Here is a 19,683-nt window from a genome sequence, read left to right on the forward strand (position 1 = left end):
AGGTGGGGGGGATTGGGAGAACAACACAGACAGATTATTGAAAAAGAGTGTTCACTGTGATTTTTTAGAAATGTTTCTTCTTTTATTTAATTTTCTAGAATTGGGTTTGTGGTGACACCATGTTCCGATGCTCTGTTACGTTAATTTTGATTTATTGCTTTTATAAACTTTTGTTCAGATGGCAGTACACATTTGGATGCAGATGGAATCATTTTTGCCTTAACCATTTTACTTTCTGACAGTTATAATGTGTAACCGTGGCAACAAATGTGTTTTTACAACTGGGAGCAGCTGATTAGTATCTCTAAAGCTCAAATAACACCTGATTTACCAGAGAATTTGAAAAAGAGACTTTGCTGGTGGACCAAAGAGAAAAGGATGAAGTTCAAACCATTTCTTCCATCGATCATATCCCCAACTTCAACATTTCTTCACCAGACAGAGACATAAGGAAAAGAAAAAGCAAATGAGGTGGATTAGCAGTGACTGCTAACAACAACCGATGGTGTCATTCAGGAAATGCTACTGTAGAGTATTGTCTCTGCTGTCCAAATATTGAATTGTTGGAATGTCATGAGTCATGCGGTCGCCATACGGCACCAGTCTTCAGTCAGAGGCATCAGATTACTGGCAAGATGGACTGCTATTGCAAATCTTTCCTGTTTCCTGGTTTATCCCAAAGTATATTTGTGTTTGAATGGCAAAAAGCCCAGAAATCGGTTCAATCTGTGCCAATACTTGAAAGCTGATGTTCAGAAACTCTCCAAGATGTATTCTTAAAATAAATATCAGTGCTTTTATTCTGCATCACCGCTGAGTTGTAAGAAAATGAAACGGAAAGATATTTAATGTTATCATTTAATTTCTTTATTTCAAAGCCTTTCTTTTACAAATTGAGATTAAAGACTGCAACAGTGCATAATAACACAAAGAAAACCTTTCAGAGAACCGTCAACATGTGACAGAGCAACGATGTAGGTGCACAATTGAGCACACACTGAGATTAAAACCAAAACAGTATTTGTGAGGTAGCCACACGTCTGTACGGACAGCATCAATAATACTTCTCAAATCTGACCCACGGAGAATTAGTAAGGCCTTTTTCAGGACACAAACAGCAACAAGGCACAGGAGAGGGTCAGAGGTCACCTCAAAGGTTAGCTTGAGGCAGAAAATCTGCAGGCAGCTTTCTTCACAACCCTCACAAAGCCACACAATAACCTGCCAATATTTACAACAACTCAGGAGAAAGCTGTGCTCTAAGGTTTAATCACTGCAAAGATTTTTAAACACAATGACAGGATGAAATTTAAGTGGCTCCACGATCCAATTTACTCTTACCTGGATCCACATATAAACGGCAGAGTTAAAATTAGGGATAATTTACTAAAACTCAATGAATCCAAGCTGTGTAACAACATTAAAACATGAACAAGTCTAGCTATAAAAATAAAAAAAAGCTGCTGAGGCAAACTGAAAGAAGTGAAGCGCTCTAAACTGTCCTTAGTATTAAAAGAAACAAGACAGCAAAAAGGGAAGCCTGTTAATGTAACAAATCAAAACAAAACACAAAGCTCTGGAATAATAATAACAATAATAATAATAACAATAATAATAAAAAAGAATAAGTAAAATTCACTGAAAGATAAAAATCTTTAAAAAAATCTCATAATTGTTGAAAAGAAAAAACAAGTTAAAATGGTTGTGGAAAGCTACATGATTCGTTTTAAAGTGACAGAAAATGAGAAAAAAAAACATGCAACTATTCACATTGTTTGACAAATGCTGTTTCAGAACAGGTTAAACCAATTTACAAAAAACAGAAAGTGCAACAGAAATAAAGTTAAAGGCCCAGTTCTGACTGAAAACTCAGCAAGTCAACATGTCACTTAAAATAAGAAGCTACAATAAATGTGACTCACTGAGGTCAGAGAGTTTGGATTAGGAAGGAAAAGCTGCACAACCAAGACAGAAAAACTACATTTGGCTTCGAGCTGCAAACTGCTGGCAGTTTTTTATCAAGAGTTTAAGATGCAATTAATTTAAATATCTAAGCATCTCGAGTTTATAAAAAAAAGCATGAAATTATATGGAAATGTAGCATCGGCGTGTAGTTCTGGTTTTACACCAGCATGATTTTATTGCATTAAAATATAAAATAGTGCTTTGATTCTGGAATATTCACCTCCTTGGATGTTTTACTCTGTTTAAAGCTTTTATAAATCAATCATGATCAACAAAATTAAACTTTTTTGACAAAAAAATAACCAAAAAAGATGTAAAAGAAAAACTGATTTTGTTAAAATAAAGACAATTAAAAAAAGATTCATATTATTACAAAGTGGAAAAAACACAAATGCTGCTTTTTATGACTGATTTGTTAAAGCAGCAATAAAACATCCAAGGGGTGAATACTTTTTATACCCTACACTTTTTCAATATTTTTGCTTTTGTCACACTTAAATGTTTCATGATATCAAACTAAACTGACTATCAGACGAATAGAAACTCTGTAAAAACAAAATGCTGTTTTTAAGTTACTTATAGTGATTTTTAAAAGGGGAAAAAAAGAAAAACCAAACTGTTTATGAATGAAAAGTAAACTTCCAAAGGGCCAGATTGTTTCTTTCAGAAATTAAATTTGAATCTTTGACTCAGATTCTCCTCTGATCTGAAACACTAAAATGGGAGAAACATTTTCCAGTATTTTCTTTGTTTACTAACCTTAAAATAAATAATTTATTTTTAATTTCTGCCAGGAAACTTAAAAACTTGAGCATTTTGTGAACAGGTGTGCAGCCGTAATAAAATCCTGACGGACTTTGAGGTTTCCAGTGAACGAGATCCGTAAAGTTTCATTGCACAGTCCGGGGTCAGATCTCAGCGGGGCAGATTTATTTATTTCTGTCAGAACTGGGCCGACAAACTGGGGAAGTATGAGCTGGAACCAACCCGTTCCCTGATTTAAATAACCTTTGTAAAGGAAGGCAAATTCACAACTTCTTATAAAGAAAACCGACTCGGAAACAATTCAACACCAAAAGGGAAAGAAGACGGATGAGTTCAAAAGGTGGCGGAGAACGAAGCTTACAGCTAAACATTTCTACTTAAACCATGTTGTGTTATATACATGGACATCTTCTAGGTATTTAGCAATTGAACATGTAAAAAAAAAGCAAAAAAATCTTGATCTGGTGCTACAGATTCCCAGATGTGTCCCCTACAGCCATCACAGTAACCCTAACCCTATAAGGTGCATTAATAGGAGTCACATTTGGGCTTTAGATCGTATTTAACGTCACATCACAGACTCTTTGTATCTCCACTTGTGACCAAATATAAAACAAAAGCAGCGATTTGCTTTTGTGCATCTCTTTTAAATCAGATTTTAAACTTAAATGTTGCCTTTAGTCTCCCGTTTTATCCTCTCACCGCTGGGAGACATGAAGTGACGAAGGTAAAACAGAAACATATATAGTGATATAAAAAAAAAAAAAAAAGCCAAATCTCAAAAGTTCAGTAAACAAGAGCAAAAAAACAACAAGAAAAGGAAGTTTTGGCTACTTGTGGTCAAGTGCAATTACTCTTGTGTGGCTGGGCTGGAGACGCTGCAGGGAGGTCACTTAGTGGATGTGCTGCTGGCAGTGGATCTGGTCCTCCGCCTGGTCCAGCAGCTCCAGCATCTCCCTGATGATGGCCTGCAGCGCGCGGCCCAGCTCCTCCCCGCTGTAAGGCTTTCCCAGAGGAGGCACGTGGATGAAGGCGGAGCGGCCGCGGCTCAGGTACAGAGACGTGTAGTAGGTGAAGTCGCAGAGATACCTGAGCAAAGAGCAGAAAACGGGACGAAGGAAGAGATTCGATTAAACCCGGAACTGAACTGGAAGCAGCCGAGCCTGTCGCGATAAACAATAAATCAATTCATCACATGGTAAATTAAACAAACTCAATAACTTTGACTTGCATAATTTATCGTTTTTCTCCTTTTCTACCAAGAACTGGATGATAAAGGTTTGGTGATTTGGTCTCAACTGGCCTTTATTTTGAAGGACAGTTTTGTTTACAGAAACTTAATAACTCACATTATTTTTTTTTGCTTCTATTTATTTATTGTGGATATTTAAAATGTCTTCCAGTCCCAGAGTTTTTCAGCAGGATTTAAAGTTTATTGATCTGTAAAAATATGTTCTTGCATGAAAATGGTCTCAACACAACAATATTATCGCAAAAACTTTTGGAAAGGAAAATTTATAACCATGACAGGCCCAGTTATTAAAGCTGAAGACATTCAGATGGTTCAGGTTTTACAACTGAAATCAAATAATAATTTAAATTTACAATAATGGAGGGGCAAAACGATCAATCAGATTAATATTGAAATAATCTTCAGCAATTTAGTAATTGATTAATGATTAAGTGGAGTCAAAGAAAAAACAATTACTGAAAGAACAACATGTAAAGCAGAATTTAAGTCAAAACTGAACAAAAATATATACATTTTGCATTACGGTAATCTCACCCCCACTGTAGCAGGGAGTGAAATTAATCTGATAAGATAATCTTTTAATAGACGGTAAACTGCAAAAATAATTAGTTAGATATTGAATGTTCCAGTTTTATGGATAAACGGGTAAATATATATTTACTCACAGGATATTTAAAGAACTTTGCAAAATTAAAATAAGCAAAAATATCCAGGCGGAGATTTGAAACTTAGACTCAAAGGGTTGAAGTGATAATTTTGTTGAAATGATGCAAAATAAAACCAGAAAACTCCCATCACAGCGGCTCGTTCACAGATTCTGGGTATAAATAGAGCAGGCGAGTCGCTGCTGCTGCTCAGATCCATTCAAGGTTTTCCTTTGGGTTTGTAGCGGCTCTGCTGAAGTGTGATCACAGGAACAGAAGCAAAGGTCACACTTTTATTCAAGACGGCCTATTTTTGTTGCTGCAACACATTTTACATGGAGTCAGAGTGAAATCACTTAAAATCTGCTCCAGCTACACATTTTAATGAAGGTTTGTAGAACCAGTACTTGGCTTTTAAATCATAATTACTATGAAACCACGAGAGATTAATGCTGCATTGATTTTACTACACCAATAATTACTCAAACAAGAAATAAACTGGAGTATCAAGAGAAAATCCAACATGCAAACGCCACGATTCAAACCAGGATCCTCTCGATACCAAACAGGGTTATCTCTAGTCACAATGCGTTTTTATAACGCCTTTATTTCGTTTTGCTGCTAAAACAATTATTCCTGAATCTACAGGGCTGGACGATATGATTGAAAATTGTATCACGATATAAATGTTTCATATCAGCAGAGAACCCAAAGTTACACCAAAGTAAGAGTAGAACTACTTCAACATATTTTTACTCAAGAGTAAAAAGTCTAAAAAGTAACAATTATCAATCATTTAATATTTTAAAAGTACATAATCAGATGAACAAGAGTATAAGTTAAGAGGAAATGTTGGTGTTTTAAGGACCAAATTGACAATAATTCATATAAATAACAAAAAATAACAAAGACAGGCAAAAGAAAATTTTTCCATATCAGTTTCTTTCAATAAAAAAAAATTGAGGAAAGTATTTTGAATTTTCAAATCAATCAATCAAATTGTATTTCTATAGCACCTTTCAGCAACAAGGCATTTCAAAGATTTTGATGTTTTCATCAACCTTTTCTAATGCAAACTTTCAAAAAAAGAAAAACTGTTGATGGAAACCAGAGTCAGATAGGAACTAGTTACATTTACTTGAGTAACCTTTTTTTAAAAATATATATCTATATACTTTTAGAAGTATTTTTACTCTCACTTGAGTAAAATGTCTGGATTTTCTTCCCACTGAATGAAAAACAAAAAAATAACCAAAAATCCACCAGAAACAGAAACAGACCTGCAGGTTTCATAAGTTTTATATTTAAAGAAACAGAGTTTCTCTTCCTTTGTCTGATTTTGTTATTTTGTAATTATGTTATTTACATGGATTATTTTCATTCTGGTCCTTAAAATACCAACATTTCCACATAACTCTATATTGTGATCCATCTGACAATGAGCTTTAAATTTTAAATCAATACTTTTTAACTTTTTTATTAATTTCTCTATTGGCTGCTTTTTACTCTTACTTGAGTAAAAACAGTGGTTTTACTCTTACTTGAGTCCATGTTCTGATTTCTCCACCAGCTCCGACGGAGACACAGAAGAAACAAAACGAGAACAAACATCCGCTTCACCTTCCAGCATCTTTGGAGACGGTCACAGCGACTCCCAGTCCGGCCGTCGCAGTCACTCTCTTGCAGACCGACTCCATGTCAATAACTGAGTTGATACAGTCTGGGCCTCCCACAATGCAACACTGTGAGTCTGGACAGAAGCTGCTGTTGTCCAGGCCTTTGTAGCCGTGATTTCTGCCGCACTTCTCCAGCGTCACAGTGGTGGCCATCCCTGAGACTCCCACATGGACGATGAGCTGGACAAGAAACTGATTGTTAGAACCACTGAGGCGGCTTTACAACAATGTTACTATGAGTTTATGTGGCAGAAAACAACTTAAATTGAAGCAAAATGTGTTATTGTGAATGTTGTTTCAAGGTCAAAGAGGATAATTTTGTTGAAAGTCTGAACACAGTGTTTATCCAAGAGTCTAAGATACATAAAATCTGATCAAACAGACGAGATGCAGCTCTGGAAAAAAGAGACCACTTAATATGATCCGTTTCTCTGATTTTACTTTCTATAGGTTTATGTTTGAGTAAAGTCAACAGTGTTCTTTTATTCTATGAACTACTGACAACATGTCTCTGAAATTTCAACAAAAATTTTGTTTTTATTTGCAGAAAATGAAAAATGGTCAAAATAATGAGAAAGATGCAGCACTTTCAGACCTCAGATAATGCAAAGAAACAACAATACTGATGTTTAACTCAGGAAGAGTTCAGAAACCAATATTTGGTGGAAAACCCAGGAGGTTTTCAGTGCAGTGGGCTCTTTGTGTTTCTGTCTCAGACATATTAGGGACCAAATTCGACCTTTAATAACACGGTAATAACACGGTTATAACACCAGATGTATGTGATTTTCCCGTCTTACCCGTGGATGAAACTGCTTCCACAATGAGGGAACCAAACTCTGGACCTTCTGGTACTCTACAGGAACCTCGTGTACATGCAGGTCCACATTGTTCCCCAATCCAAGTTTCTTCATTTCCTGACAAAAACATAAACTTTACGGTTAAAGAAATTCAACAGCGGAAATAATTACAGCAAGTATCATTGTTTAACAGAAAAAAAAACACATTTCTGTGCAGAAGTTCCTGAATTATGAAATACTTTAAGCAGTTTTGAAGGTTTTTCAAAGTTATTCTTTAAAATTTGGGAGATTTTTTAAAATAATTTAAGTTGCAAATAACTTGTAGAAGTTTATTTAGCTTCCTTAATTTATTACAGATGCATCTTCAGAGACTCTGAGGCCGTTTCGTTTTTAAGACACCAATTTTAGAATATTCTGATTTTCTTTATGTATAGAAATAATAAAATATTTTCTCCTTTCAGCATAAAATGAACATGCATGCCAAAAGTTATACACAAATCTGCAAATACAGTAAAATCCTCCAGGCTGGGACAGAAATAATAATAAATAAAATAAAACGAACATGAATTATAGAAAGACAGCTGCATCTAATTCTTGACTGTTTCATGTAAAATTGTTTATTTATTTCACCTACAGAGGAACTGTTATTTACAACAACAACAATTAATTATCTATATTTGGACTATAAATATATCAAATTAAGTTTTAACCTGTTTGCTTCAGTTTCTTCCTGGACGTTTCCAGCAGCTTTTCTATTTCTTCTAACTTAATTTTTAAACACTTCAGTGAAACATCATCAGCAACACTGATTTAGCTGAACCTTCAGGTCAACTTCTACACCGAAGAGTGTTTTCAATCAGAGCAGTGCATTAATGCTTACATACTCTGAGTTTATCCAGTTAGGAAACATTTAGATCTTTAGTGTCTCATCAATTCGTCAAGCCGATAATCTCCTAATAATGTTTATAGCAGATTTCTTGCTGCATCTTTGTGAAAAAGATAAAGTTGCTGGAGTTTTCATTGATGCAACAATCACAACTTTTTAGATGAACTATTGTTTGTTGAAACTTCTTTCATCCATTTTCACTGTTATTTTAAGGAACCAGTTTAGAAAGACTGAGCAGAAAGAAAGAGAAAACTCCATCAAGACAGTTCAAGAGACTTTGTGACATTTTGATGAAAATTCCCTGCATCAACAATAAAGTCTGAAAAATCAAGACAAAGCATCAGCACAAAACATCAAGTTTCTTTAAATAACCATCATGTTTTTCAGTCATTGTTAGGTTTTCCTGTCAGTCCCAACAGCCACAATTTAAACATATTTCTAGGCCACAATAAACAATAAATCAATTAATCGCATGATAAGTTAATAGAAACTCAATAATTTTCATTTACTTGATTTCTCGTTTTTCTCTCATTTTCCCAAAACCTGAATGATAAAAGTTTTCAGTCTGGTGCTTTTTGTCTCAACTATCCCTTTTTTTGAAAGATCATTTCGTTTACAGAGACTTCATGATTTATGTTATTTGTTGTTTCTGTTGTTTTCTTTATTTTGGATATTTCAAATGTCTCCCAGTTCTAGTGTTTAAATGTTCATTAGAGTTAAAAGTTTACTGATCTTTGAGAACGTGTTCCTGCATTTTTATATCATTATTATTATTATATTACTTGAAAATGTTCTCAAAACAACGATATTATCGTTTATCACAATAAGTTCTGGGACAAAATTTATCGTGACAGGCCTACATTTCCTCAAAGTCTCCATTATTCATATTAAAAATATGCAATCATAGATTTAATAAGGAAGACAGTCTGTGTTGAATTTACAGCTGGTGGACGTCCACCTTCCCCCGTCGTCTCGATTTAGGACAAGTCGCCGAGGTCACTGACCCCCTCACTGGTGTTAAAGGAGGTTGGTCTGTGACCCTGCCTCAATGCGGCCTTTTGTTTGGCTCTAATATCCTTATCAAGTGCGTCTAGACACCCTGACAACCACCATCATCCCCCCACCAGAGCCCCCGACAGACAGCGCGGCGCAGGGTGAAGTCGGCCGACCGGCGGCCATTAAAGCGTCACATAACTGTCTGAAATACAAACATCTCCAAATGTGAACAAAAACATGCGACACGAACACGGAAGGCGTTACAAGCTTTAAGTGTCGCTAAGGAGAGAAATGCTAGACTTTCAGTTTCTCCCTCTACGTCTTTATGGTTAAACATATAACATTATTTATGAGGCTGAATAAAACAAACAGATGAAGGAAATACCTGCACTGCTACCCAGCTGGCGTTGACAGTGTGTTCTCCAAATGGTCCAAAACCTGCAAGAGACCCAATGTTTACTCAAGATTACAATCACGAGTGTGTAAAAGAAAAGAAAAAACTTTTCTTCATTATATTCATGCAGAGAAAATGTGATGACTCAGTTTAATTAGTAAGAAAGTCCAAATGTTATATGTTTTAGTGCTGAGCTGCAAATAAAAACAAGCCTGTCATTAAACAAAAAGGTGAAAAATAAACACACTTTTCTACAGAGCATGAGTAATTATCGCCACTTCATGTAGAGCATCATAAAGACTGAAGAAAAATGTCTGGACAGCTAATGGCTGTTCGGCCAGGCTTGTTTATGTAGGGATATACGACTGATCCCCCCCCCCTGCTCCTTCTCCTCCACCCGTCCCGGGGTCAGCGGGTCCCTGGGGGTTGGGTGGAGAAAGGATCAGTCTGTCTGACAGGCTGCTGAAAAGGAGCAGAGCGAGGGGCCAGCAGCTGCCAGCCGGCCCGCTATTGTGCAGGAACTATTCCCAGGCAATCTACACATCCAGCGCTTCGGATGGGGCTGCGAGTCTCTGCACTCTTTTGTGTCTGACTGCACAAAATCTCAGTCTGGAGCTCCTGTGTGAAGGCAACAGTCAGGACTGTACTTTGTGCAGTTGGGAAGCATTGACTTAACATAGCGAGATATGACATCACACCTCGCAATATTAGTTTTTCTAAAAAATAATCATAAAAATATGTTTTCATTTATCAAAACTGGCAATATTTTAGAATAAGTTTGTTATTTACTGATGGAAAAGATATTAACATATTTGATAACTAGAAGCAAGAAGGATTTCACTGCTTTTTAAGTAAAACAATAAACATAAGAAGAGATATTTTACACATATAGCAACATAGTACAAATATAAAAGCTCTGGAACATTATTGGGCTGCTAATTAATTAATTAGTGATCTAATGAGGAGACAGATCCTCACTCTTTAAAAGCAAATAAAATCAAAATATAAACAGTTACAAATAAGGTAAAAACATAATTAAATGTATAAAAGTATCAGAAAAACGTTTAAATACTATAAAATGCAGCTTTTTCTTTTCCTTTTGCTGTCAATAGATAATAACTATTAATGAATAATAATAAATTATTTTATTTTAGACCAACAGGATAAGTTATTGTTTAAAACTCGAGATAACGTAGGTTAAAAAATATATTACGTTTAAAGACATAATCCATAAACAATACAAGAAAAACAGCACAGATTTAAGAAAGACAACAAGCAATTATTCATTTATGTTAGAAAACTAATAATTTTGTAAAGTCTTTTGTGCTGTCAAAATGATAAGATGCTCAGCAGCTGTGTATTAAAAGCAAGTGAATAACTCTGCAAAGTGAGCAACAAAGCGTTTCTTTCAGGGCACAAGTGCAGCTCAGAACAACCTGACGCCATTAAGGGCAGAGCAGCTGTCATCTTCTCCAACTTTTCTGTTACTTCATTCACTCCCGGGAGCACGACAACAACAGCGCCGAAACGAGACACCGACCTGTCACCACCACAGTCCGGCTGCTGTTATCCATCGCCTGAATGTCGCCTAGAATCCGTCGCTTCTTCTCGGTTCGTAAACTGAAGCAGATCGCCGCAGAGAGTCGAAGCCCCCCCCTAAGCTGACGGCTCCTTCTGCCACAATCAGAGAAAACTAGCCCGTTCTCCTTCATTCTACGTGGTGCGTTGAACGCAACGTCATGACGTTGACGTGAAACGCTCTTCTTCTGTGTCTCGTTAGCGGTCGGTAAACTAGCTGCTAATGTACTTACCGCCACCAAAAGTGAATTCTTGTTTTCAGAACGTGTTATAATGTTTTTTGAAGAATGTTTTTTTTTTTACTGTAAAATGTGAATTCAGTTATAACAGTGCTGTTTTAAGAGTATTTCTTTTTTTTTAACGGTCTTTGCTGTACAACTATTCAACGAGATACACTGAAAGCTATTTCAAACAACAAAAGGAATCTGAACTCAAAGCCGTTGAAGATGCACGTTTCAGCAGCAGGGGGCAGCACTATAAGATATGGTCCGCTAACATTAGGAGGCGAAGAAGAAGTGTAGGTGGGAAAAGCCGTGTTATTCATCGCAGGAGACAAGAAATAGAAACAAATATAATCATAATGGTGAGTAAATAACGATTAAGTCTGATCGGTTGCTTTCTTTTATTTATCTAAAATGCAAATCGTAAGTTTGATTGACAGAAACAAAGTTTATAGGTTTGTAAACCAGGAAACTGTTGAGCCGACAGCTAACGAATGTTAGCATCTGTGGTTAAATGAGGTCTTTGTTACTCAAATAAGTATTTTATGGGTTAGAAACTTGTCTTGTAATTTCATAAATATTCATACTTAGTTCTATGAAGTTCGTGTTTGTCGTTGATACTGTAATATTTATTTAAATGACTCGTTGGATACTAATGGACAACGTGTTTGCTGCGGATAAGACAGCACTTGCTTTGATTGCGCTTTATAAAAATATAAACTATGTATTTGTGTTATTTTTCAGCTTCCTTTGTCTCTGTTGAAAACTGCCCAGAACCATCCCATGGTGAGGAGACACACCGACTCCTAAATCATTCAGTTTTAATGCTCATAACCCACACATCTACAGGTGCTGGTCATAAAATTAGAATATTGTGATAAAGTTCATTATTTTCCATAATGTCATGATAAAAATTAAATTGTCATATATTTTAGATTCATTGCACACCAACTGAAATATTTCAGGTCTTTTATTGTTTTAATTTTGATGATTTTGGCAAACAGCTCATGAAAAACCAAAATCCCTGTCTCAAAAAATTAGAATATTATGAAAAGGTTCTCTGAACGAGCAATAAAAATAATCATCTGAATCAACAAAGTAACTCTAAACACCTGAAAAAGATTCCTGAGGCCTTTAAAAACTCCCAGCCTGGTTCATTACTCAAAACCGCAGTCATGGGTCAGATTGCTGACCTGACTGCTGTCCAGAAGGCCATCACTGACATCCTCAAGCAAGAGGGTGAGAAACGGAAAGAAATTTCTGAACGAATCGGCTGTTTGCAGAGTGTTATATCAAGGCACCTCAGTGGGAAGTCAGTAGGAAGGAAAAAGTGTGGCAGAAAACGCTGCACAACGAGAAGAGGTGACCGGACCCTGAGGAAGATTGTGGAGAAGGGCCGATTCCAGACCTTGGGGGAAGCAGTGGACTGAGTCTGGAGTAGAAACATCCAGAGCCACTGTGCACAGGCGTTTGCAGAAAATGGGCTACAGGTGCCGCATTCCCCAGGTCAAAGGTCAAGCCACTTTTGAACCAGAAACAGCGGCAGAAGCGCCTGACCTGGGCTACAGAGAAGCAGCACTTTGGACCACTGTTGTTCAGTGGTCCAAAGTACTTTTTTCGGATGAAAGCAAACTTTGCATGTCATTCGGAAATCAAAGTGCCAGACTCTGGAGGAAGACTGGGGAGAAGGAAATGCCAAAATGCCAGAAGTCCAGTGTCAAGTACCCACAGTCAGTGATGGTCTGGGTGCCATGTCAGCTGCTGGTGTTGGTCCACTGGGTTTTATCAAGGGCAGGATCAATGCAGCAGCTATCAGAAGATTTTGGAGCACTTCATGCTTCCATCTGCTGAAAAGTTTTATGGAGATGAAAATTGAATTTGGTCTGGAATCGGCCCTTCTCCACAATCTTCCTCAGGGTCTGGTCACCTCTTCTCGTTGTGCAGCGTTTTCTGCCACACTTTTTCCTTCCTACTGACTTCCCACTGAGGTGCCTTGATATAACACTCTGCAAACAGCCGATTCGTTCAGAAATTTCTTTCCGTTTCTCACCCTCTTGCTTGAGGATGTCAGTGATGGCCTTCTGGACAGCAGTCAGGTCAGCAGTCTGACCCATGATTGCGGTTTTGAGTAATGAACCAGGCTGGGAGTTTTTAAAGGCCTCAGGAATCTTTTTCAGGTGTTTAGAGTTACTTTGTTGATTCAGATGATTATTTTTATTGCTCGTTCAGAGAACCTTTTCATAATATTCTAATTTTTTGAGACAGGGATTTTGGGTTTTCATGAGCTGTTTGCCAAAATCATCAAAATTAAAACAATAAAAGACCTGAAATATTTCAGTTGGTGTGCAATGAATCTAAAATATATGACAATTTAATTTTTATCATGACATTATGGAAAATAATGAACTTTATCACAATATTCTAATTTTATGACCAGCACCTGTAAGTACAATGTCGTTTGTGAAGCACTTGTTATGATGCGTTTGGCACAAACAACTTATCAGGCTGATGTATCCTGTGAACTGTAGTGTCTTCTGTGCTGAGGACTCATAATTACTTATTTATATGATGACTTGTTTTGTTTTCCAGCTGGTTGAGCTTAAGAATGGGGAAACCTACAACGGCCACCTGGTGAGCTGCGACAACTGGATGAACATCAACCTGAGAGAAGTCATCTGCACATCCAGGGTAAAGCCGTGGTCAATCACCTTCTAATGTGTCCAGATTAAATATGCTTTTTAAGATGACTTTTAGCATCTCTGAGCTACAGGGAGCCAGAGGAAGTACTCTGGGACTGGTGCTCTATCTTCCTGGTCTTAGTCAGAACACCAGCAGCAGCGTTCTGGATCAGCTACAGCTGATTGATTATTTTTAGGCAGTTCTGTGAAGACAGTCTAACAGTAATCAATGTGACATCTGTGAATTTCTCAATATATTGTTGGCACATTAGTTCTTTAATCCTGGAAATGTTCTTCAGGTGATAGAAGGCCGACTTTGTAACTGTCTTTATGCGTCTCTGTTAAGCCTATAAGATGTATAGCAGGAAAAAATCCTGGAGATTTTGGTAAAAGACATGCAAAGAAGATCATCTTTAAATCAAGAAACTGTGGTGTGTCATATGTTTAGGCTAAAGCTTTTTGTGAATTGTTTCTTCATCCTAAAATCCTCCCTGGTTTTGAACTTGATTCTACCATTTTTCTTGGGATTTTTTTTTTAAAGTTCAGGATGCTGAACTGAATGAAGCTTTTTTCTGATATATTGATAGAAAATTGATTAAAAGAGCAGATGAAGTTTCAGAAAGGTTAAGAGAAGTTTAATATTTGACTTAAAATCACCTTAAAATACCAAATAAACTCTGTTCCTTTCTAACAATTGTTCTTAAAAATTCCTAGCAGTCGTTATTTTCATCATTACTCATTCTTTGTCCTGTTACATAGAGGCTTTCAGTCTTCAATGACTAAATTATCGACACTCACTGCCCCCACAGGATGGAGACAAGTTCTGGAGGATGCCTGAGTGCTACATCCGAGGAAGCACGATCAAGTACCTGCGGATCCCCGATGAGATCATCGACATGGTGAAGGAGGAGGTGGTGTCAAAGGGGCGCGGGCGCGGCGGCGCCCAGCAGAACAAGCAGCAGGGCAAAGGAAGAGGAGGACCCGGCCGAGGTGAACAGAACCACTTCCTGTTTGTTTCCTCTCATAAAAGTGCTGCTCAAACCTTCCACAGTTAAACCTCCCGATTTGTTTTGCTGCTAGAGGAGATTAGCTGTCAGTTAAAACACGTGTGGACCGTCTGATTTGCAGGTGTGTTTGGCGCCCGCGGCAGAGGGATGTCCGGTCCGGGGCGGGGCCAGCAGCCGCCGACCGATAAGAAAACAGGCAAAGCTCAAGGAATGAAGAACCAGCACTGATCCAAGCAGCCCGTTAGCTGAGCGGTTCCTGATACATTCAACACTGAAGCTGTGCTGATTGTAGATTTTTTTTTTATTTGTCTCCTCATCTTTACAAATTTCTGTCAAACTGTGGAGGAATATCCACCTGTTGTGTTGTGAACAACACAAGATTTTTCATGATGTAGGAAGTGTCCAGTCTGTGCGAATATATTTTTAAATGTCTTTTTATTTACTTTAGTTGTGCGTTTGATATGATGACATCAGGAGAAACATCAGACTGGGAGCTTAAAGGGTTCAGCTCCTGAACTTTAGTTAAAAACATTTTCAAGGTGACGCATGAAAAGATTCTCATATTCTTCATATGGAAATGGAAAAGTCCAACATATGTTTTCTTTTATTTTTCTAACATATTATTGTAATTTATGTACAGAAGAACGTGAGAATAAAAAATGTTTTGAAAGCAGTTTATATTTTCTGAAAATATTTATTTTTCAGTGGTTTAATTTACAAATCTGAGGTACTTTAATTACTTGGCTTTTAAGGTTTTTATTTATTTTGAAACTAATAGAATAAACTCCAAATCAAAGTTAAAGTCTTACAATATTGGGCTGATTTAAAATGTAACCAAAGAGTTTAAATTTGTGTCGACTCAAAAGCAAAATTAAACGATTTGATCTGAAGTTTGAAGACAATCTGGAGGGTTTATAAATTAAAAATCTCACTGGCTATCAGTCAAAATCATCCATATTCACAGAAACAAAATATTTAAATCTGCTGACAAAATTTAATAAGTTTCTCACTGTTTTACAATACAACATTACAACTCCTCACCAATTAAATAGATCACTAAGCAGTCAAGATTATTTTTGATGATTTTAATTCAGGTGATGAGTACAATCAAAACAAAAAAAATCACTTATAGGTAAAACATATGGTTGATTTTTTTCCCCCTAATGACTTTATTAATCACATGATGGTTCAACAGTGAAGGTAAAATAATAGTAAACTAAAAGTAATGCCTAAGAATAAAAAGTATTTTAAAAGTACCCTTACAAATATTACTTTCCTCAACAGTTCTTGACTTTATATTCCATGTGAAATTCAGCACTTATTGTCATTTTTTATATCAAAATGTTAACATATTTATGGTTAAAGCATAATTGTCTCCACAAAAGAAAAATAAACACATTGGAATATTCAAACATATAACTTCAGCTTGAAAAATAATTGTTAGAAAACTTAAAATGTTTCTAAACTGTTTTTCTGCGTCTCATCTGACTTCTCAGGTACATTCTCTCAGATACACAGTAAAAAATAAGAATAAAAACATGGCAATTTATCACATGCAGCACAATTCCATCGTTGTAAGCAACAGTTTTAGTAAAACAAAAAAATAAAATAAAAAAACAAAAGAACTTGAAATTTTGTAAACAGAAGCAACAGGAATATGCCATTTAAAAAAAAAAAAAATAAGTCTTGTAAATATTAAAAAAAATTAAATGTGTTTAAAACAAGTAAAAACATTTTCCTAAGTATGTCCAACATTTTCACCATAAACTCAAAATAATTGTATTGATAAGAACATTTAACATATCTGCACTTATGCTTTGCTTAATAAATGGGAATAAATTCAGTAGAATAGAAAATATTCAAGTAAAAGAAAAAAAACTTATTTAAATCTTAAATACACAAATTCTTCTGATATTTAAGTCTTCTAAATAAATCATTAAAAAAGTAAATGTGTTTAAAACAAGTAAAACATTTTTTAAGTTTGATATAAAACACAGCAATATGGTATTGATCTGAGAATTTTAAGCTAAAACACGTCTGTACTTAAAAATGTTTTAATAAATGGAAAAAGACAGCAAATATTTAAATTAAAAAAGAAAAACCCTCTTGTTTTAGTTTCAAATCTTAATAAATCAAAAAATATGCAACATTTTCTAAAATGTAAATCTTGTAAATAATTAAATCATTCAAAAAATTGTAAATGTGTTTAAAAGAAGTAAAAGCATTTAAGCTGAAAACATACCTGTACTTAAAATATGTTGTTTAATAAATGGAAAAAATCATAACTGCAAATATTTAAGTAAAAATTAAGTATTTTTTTATTTCGAATCTTAAATCAAAAATATGCCAAACTTCTCAAATGTAAGTCTTACGTATAAATTGTTCAAACAATGTAAATGTATTTAAAACAAGTAAAAACTTTTTCCTGTACCAACAGTTTCACTATAATAAACACGAGTATTGTATCGATAAGAGCACTTAAATTTGAAAACATATCTGTACTTAAAAATGTTTTAAAAATTGGAAAAATGCAGCAGCATAGCAAATTTTTAAGTAAAAATAAGAAAAAACCCTTATGTTTTTAAAAAAATAATTTCAAATCTTAATACATTTGTTATCCCAAACACACAACCTTTATGACCCAATAATCAGAGAATAAAATATTGAACAATAACATTTTTAAAAGAATAAAAGTATTAATAACATGAACTAATGCATCATAAACCAGCTGAGATAATTTTGTTCATGATTGGTTAGAAATAAATTGTAGTCATAATTACTGTCATACAGTGATAAAATATACTGGAAAAACAAAAAGTTTCTTTGTTCAACCAAACAACCAGAAACAAATGGAAAATCTTCAGCAGTCGCCTCATCCCTCCTTCATCCACTCCTGTTTGGACGTGACGACATATTTCCAAGCCTCCAGAATCTGGGAAAGCTGCAGACTTGCAGGGAAGTTTTCCTCCACATACTGAGGAATCTCCTCTTCTTTCTCATCCATGTAGAGCTCCATCGACTCTTTCACACTATGGAAAAAATATCAGGTAAAAATCTACATTTTATTTATCAAGTCTATCAAAAACAAAAGCTTAAGAAACCCAAGCAGGCAGACATAGGGAAGCTAATTTCATGCTAAATTTAAGGAGTTAATTCAAACCTCTTTTTTAAACCACACCTAGAAAGAAGTTGGAAAAACAATGACATTAAAGAGCATAAATTAAGTCCAGCTGTGTGTCTTTTACCTCCATCCCGGGACGTAGCGATCAGTGATGTGAGGACGGCTCAGAACCAGCAGGATGAACTCGTGCATCTCCAGCAGCCATTGTCCAGCGTTTCCACGACACATGAAGCCTTTCAGCTCAGCCTTGTTATCTTCAGTCAGCGGCTCCTTATACTCTTTTGGATGCTCTAAAAACGGATCCTTCATATACAAACATCAAGCAGAGGGGTATTTATTCTGGTCTACTTAGAAGGCATGTGGATAAAAAGAATACGCTGAATTGAATCGCCTCAAACCTTAAAACACATCCACCTATAGTGACAAACTATAGCTTAGTGCCATACATTTTGGTTCACTTTTTAAAAGTAGTATTAATAGAAACATTATATTACAGATTTAATAAATGTAGGCGTTAATGACATTACAGTAAGATAAGAACATACCCTTTTAAGAGGCAGCAGGTTTTCAGATTTGAGGGAGGAGAGAAGTTGCCACAAGAAGACACAATGTTCCAGGTTACATTTCCTCAGAGGCTGAAGAAAATATACAGTTAATGAAACATGGCACTTTAAATAATTTAAATAAAGTAATGGTGTCATTTTTATATTATTTTTGATCATTTTGATGATGATATAAATAAAAAGACGGCATCGGTCTGCCTGTCTCTGCCAGATGTGCCTACCTTCAGAATGTGCTCATCAATGTCCATCTTTAATTTGTCGTGGAGGTAAGTGACCAGTGGCATACTGGGATCTCCACCAGTCATTGACAGGAATCCCAGCAGTAGGTCGACAATCTTCAGCGCTTCACACACATCACTTAACGAGTCGAGCTCTCTGGATACTCTGTTCCGGGTCATCTTGGTAGGTAAGGCCTGAAAGAAAAACCCATCCATCAACATCCTGGCCACGTAATCATGAATTAACTGCATGTGTATTGTGGGTGCATGTATAGAAAAGCTTGTGTTAATGGAGTTAAGATGTAGTATTTCTATAAGCAATGATGTCTGTTTAATATAACTACACACATAAAAACGTTTGGTAGAACCTTCACTGACATAGAAAAGCAGAGGGCTTCTCTGACAAAATTTTGTATATTTTAACATATTTTTATTTTAAATTAGCTTTAAGTTCTTACTGAGGTTAGAGATCCACTTATCTTCAATTACCTATTTATTGTATATACACACAATAAATGTGTATAAACCTACTTCGTTTTAATTTCTACTATACTTAATTATCTACTAATTCAATTATTGATACTAGATCACTGACTTCTGTTTACATCCTTGTTGATGTTCAGTAACTAACTTACCTTTAATAAATTACTTTTCATACTTATTTATGGTACTTAATTGTTTTCTAATCTATTTATCTTCTATCTATTCTACCCTCAACTTTTGCTTACGGATCTAATTAGATTTATTTACTTATAATTGTTCACTTATTTCTTTATGCTTAGTTACTTTTTACCTTTTTATTATTATTTACTTTTACTTACTGTTAATTGTTTTAACTGAAATTACTGATAAGTTAATAAGCAGGAAATAAAATGTTACATCTATAGATAATTATAATTCAGTTTATGAATAAATCTAT

The 19,683-nt window shown here is 35.5% G+C and overlaps 3 protein-coding genes across 4 annotated transcripts in view; 1 reads left to right on the forward strand and 2 right to left on the reverse strand.

Annotated features, from left to right (window-relative positions):
* Window positions 1-844: 844 nt before the first annotated feature.
* LOC106922735 (pyroglutamyl-peptidase 1) lies at window positions 845-11,441 on the reverse strand. Its single transcript, XM_014995399.2, has 5 exons — window positions 10,919-11,441; window positions 9,370-9,422; window positions 7,103-7,219; window positions 6,247-6,482; window positions 845-3,819 (listed from the first exon to the last, which is right to left on the reverse strand). Exons 1-5 carry the CDS (start codon window positions 11,088-11,090, stop codon window positions 3,624-3,626), a joined length of 774 nt encoding a protein of 257 aa, XP_014850885.2. The 5' UTR covers window positions 11,091-11,441; the 3' UTR covers window positions 845-3,623.
* Window positions 11,442-11,448: 7 nt separating this feature from the next.
* Window positions 11,449-15,535, forward strand: lsm4 (LSM4 homolog, U6 small nuclear RNA and mRNA degradation associated). Its single transcript, XM_014995393.2, has 5 exons — window positions 11,449-11,539; window positions 11,922-11,963; window positions 13,767-13,865; window positions 14,665-14,845; window positions 14,984-15,535. The coding sequence occupies exons 1-5, from the start codon at window positions 11,537-11,539 to the stop codon at window positions 15,088-15,090; spliced, it is 432 nt and encodes a 143-aa protein (XP_014850879.2). The 5' UTR covers window positions 11,449-11,536; the 3' UTR covers window positions 15,091-15,535.
* Window positions 15,536-15,932: 397 nt separating this feature from the next.
* Window positions 15,933-19,683, reverse strand: part of LOC106922731 (E3 ubiquitin-protein ligase rnf213-alpha-like) — a 53,684-nt gene continuing 49,933 nt past the window's right edge. For both annotated transcript variants that reach the window (XM_088005074.1, XM_088005075.1), the window contains 4 exons: window positions 18,768-18,959; window positions 18,529-18,618; window positions 18,108-18,286; window positions 15,933-17,891 (listed from right to left, as the gene is read on the reverse strand). In XM_088005074.1, coding sequence (XP_087861200.1) covers window positions 17,735-17,891; window positions 18,108-18,286; window positions 18,529-18,618; window positions 18,768-18,959 — 618 coding nt within the window. In that variant the 3' untranslated portion in view covers window positions 15,933-17,734. The remainder of the gene's footprint in view (window positions 17,892-18,107; window positions 18,287-18,528; window positions 18,619-18,767; window positions 18,960-19,683) is intronic.

This window comes from Poecilia mexicana, unplaced genomic scaffold, assembly GCF_051168715.1.
Source record: "Poecilia mexicana isolate PSO_F unplaced genomic scaffold, ASM5116871v1 scaffold_4, whole genome shotgun sequence".
NCBI lineage: Eukaryota > Metazoa > Chordata > Actinopteri > Cyprinodontiformes > Poeciliidae > Poecilia > Poecilia mexicana.

What these genes read in the sequence shown, in the direction of transcription:
- LOC106922735 (XM_014995399.2), bottom strand. Translation starts at nt 11,090, where the DNA reads ATGAAGGAGAACGGGCTAGTTTTCTCTGATTGTGGCAGAAGGAGCCGT. An exon ending in CCGGACTGTGGTGGTGACAG is followed by an intron (nt 9,423 to 10,918) that starts GTCGGTGTCTCG and finishes GGTCTCTTGCAG; the next exon opens with GTTTTGGACCATTTGGAGAA. An exon ending in CCAGCTGGGTAGCAGTGCAG is followed by an intron (nt 7,220 to 9,369) that starts GTATTTCCTTCA and finishes TGTTTTTGTCAG; the next exon opens with GAAATGAAGAAACTTGGATT.
- lsm4 (XM_014995393.2), top strand. An exon ending in CTGCCCAGAACCATCCCATG is followed by an intron (nt 11,964 to 13,766) that starts GTGAGGAGACAC and finishes TTTGTTTTCCAG; the next exon opens with CTGGTTGAGCTTAAGAATGG. An exon ending in AAGAGGAGGACCCGGCCGAG is followed by an intron (nt 14,846 to 14,983) that starts GTGAACAGAACC and finishes TCTGATTTGCAG; the next exon opens with GTGTGTTTGGCGCCCGCGGC.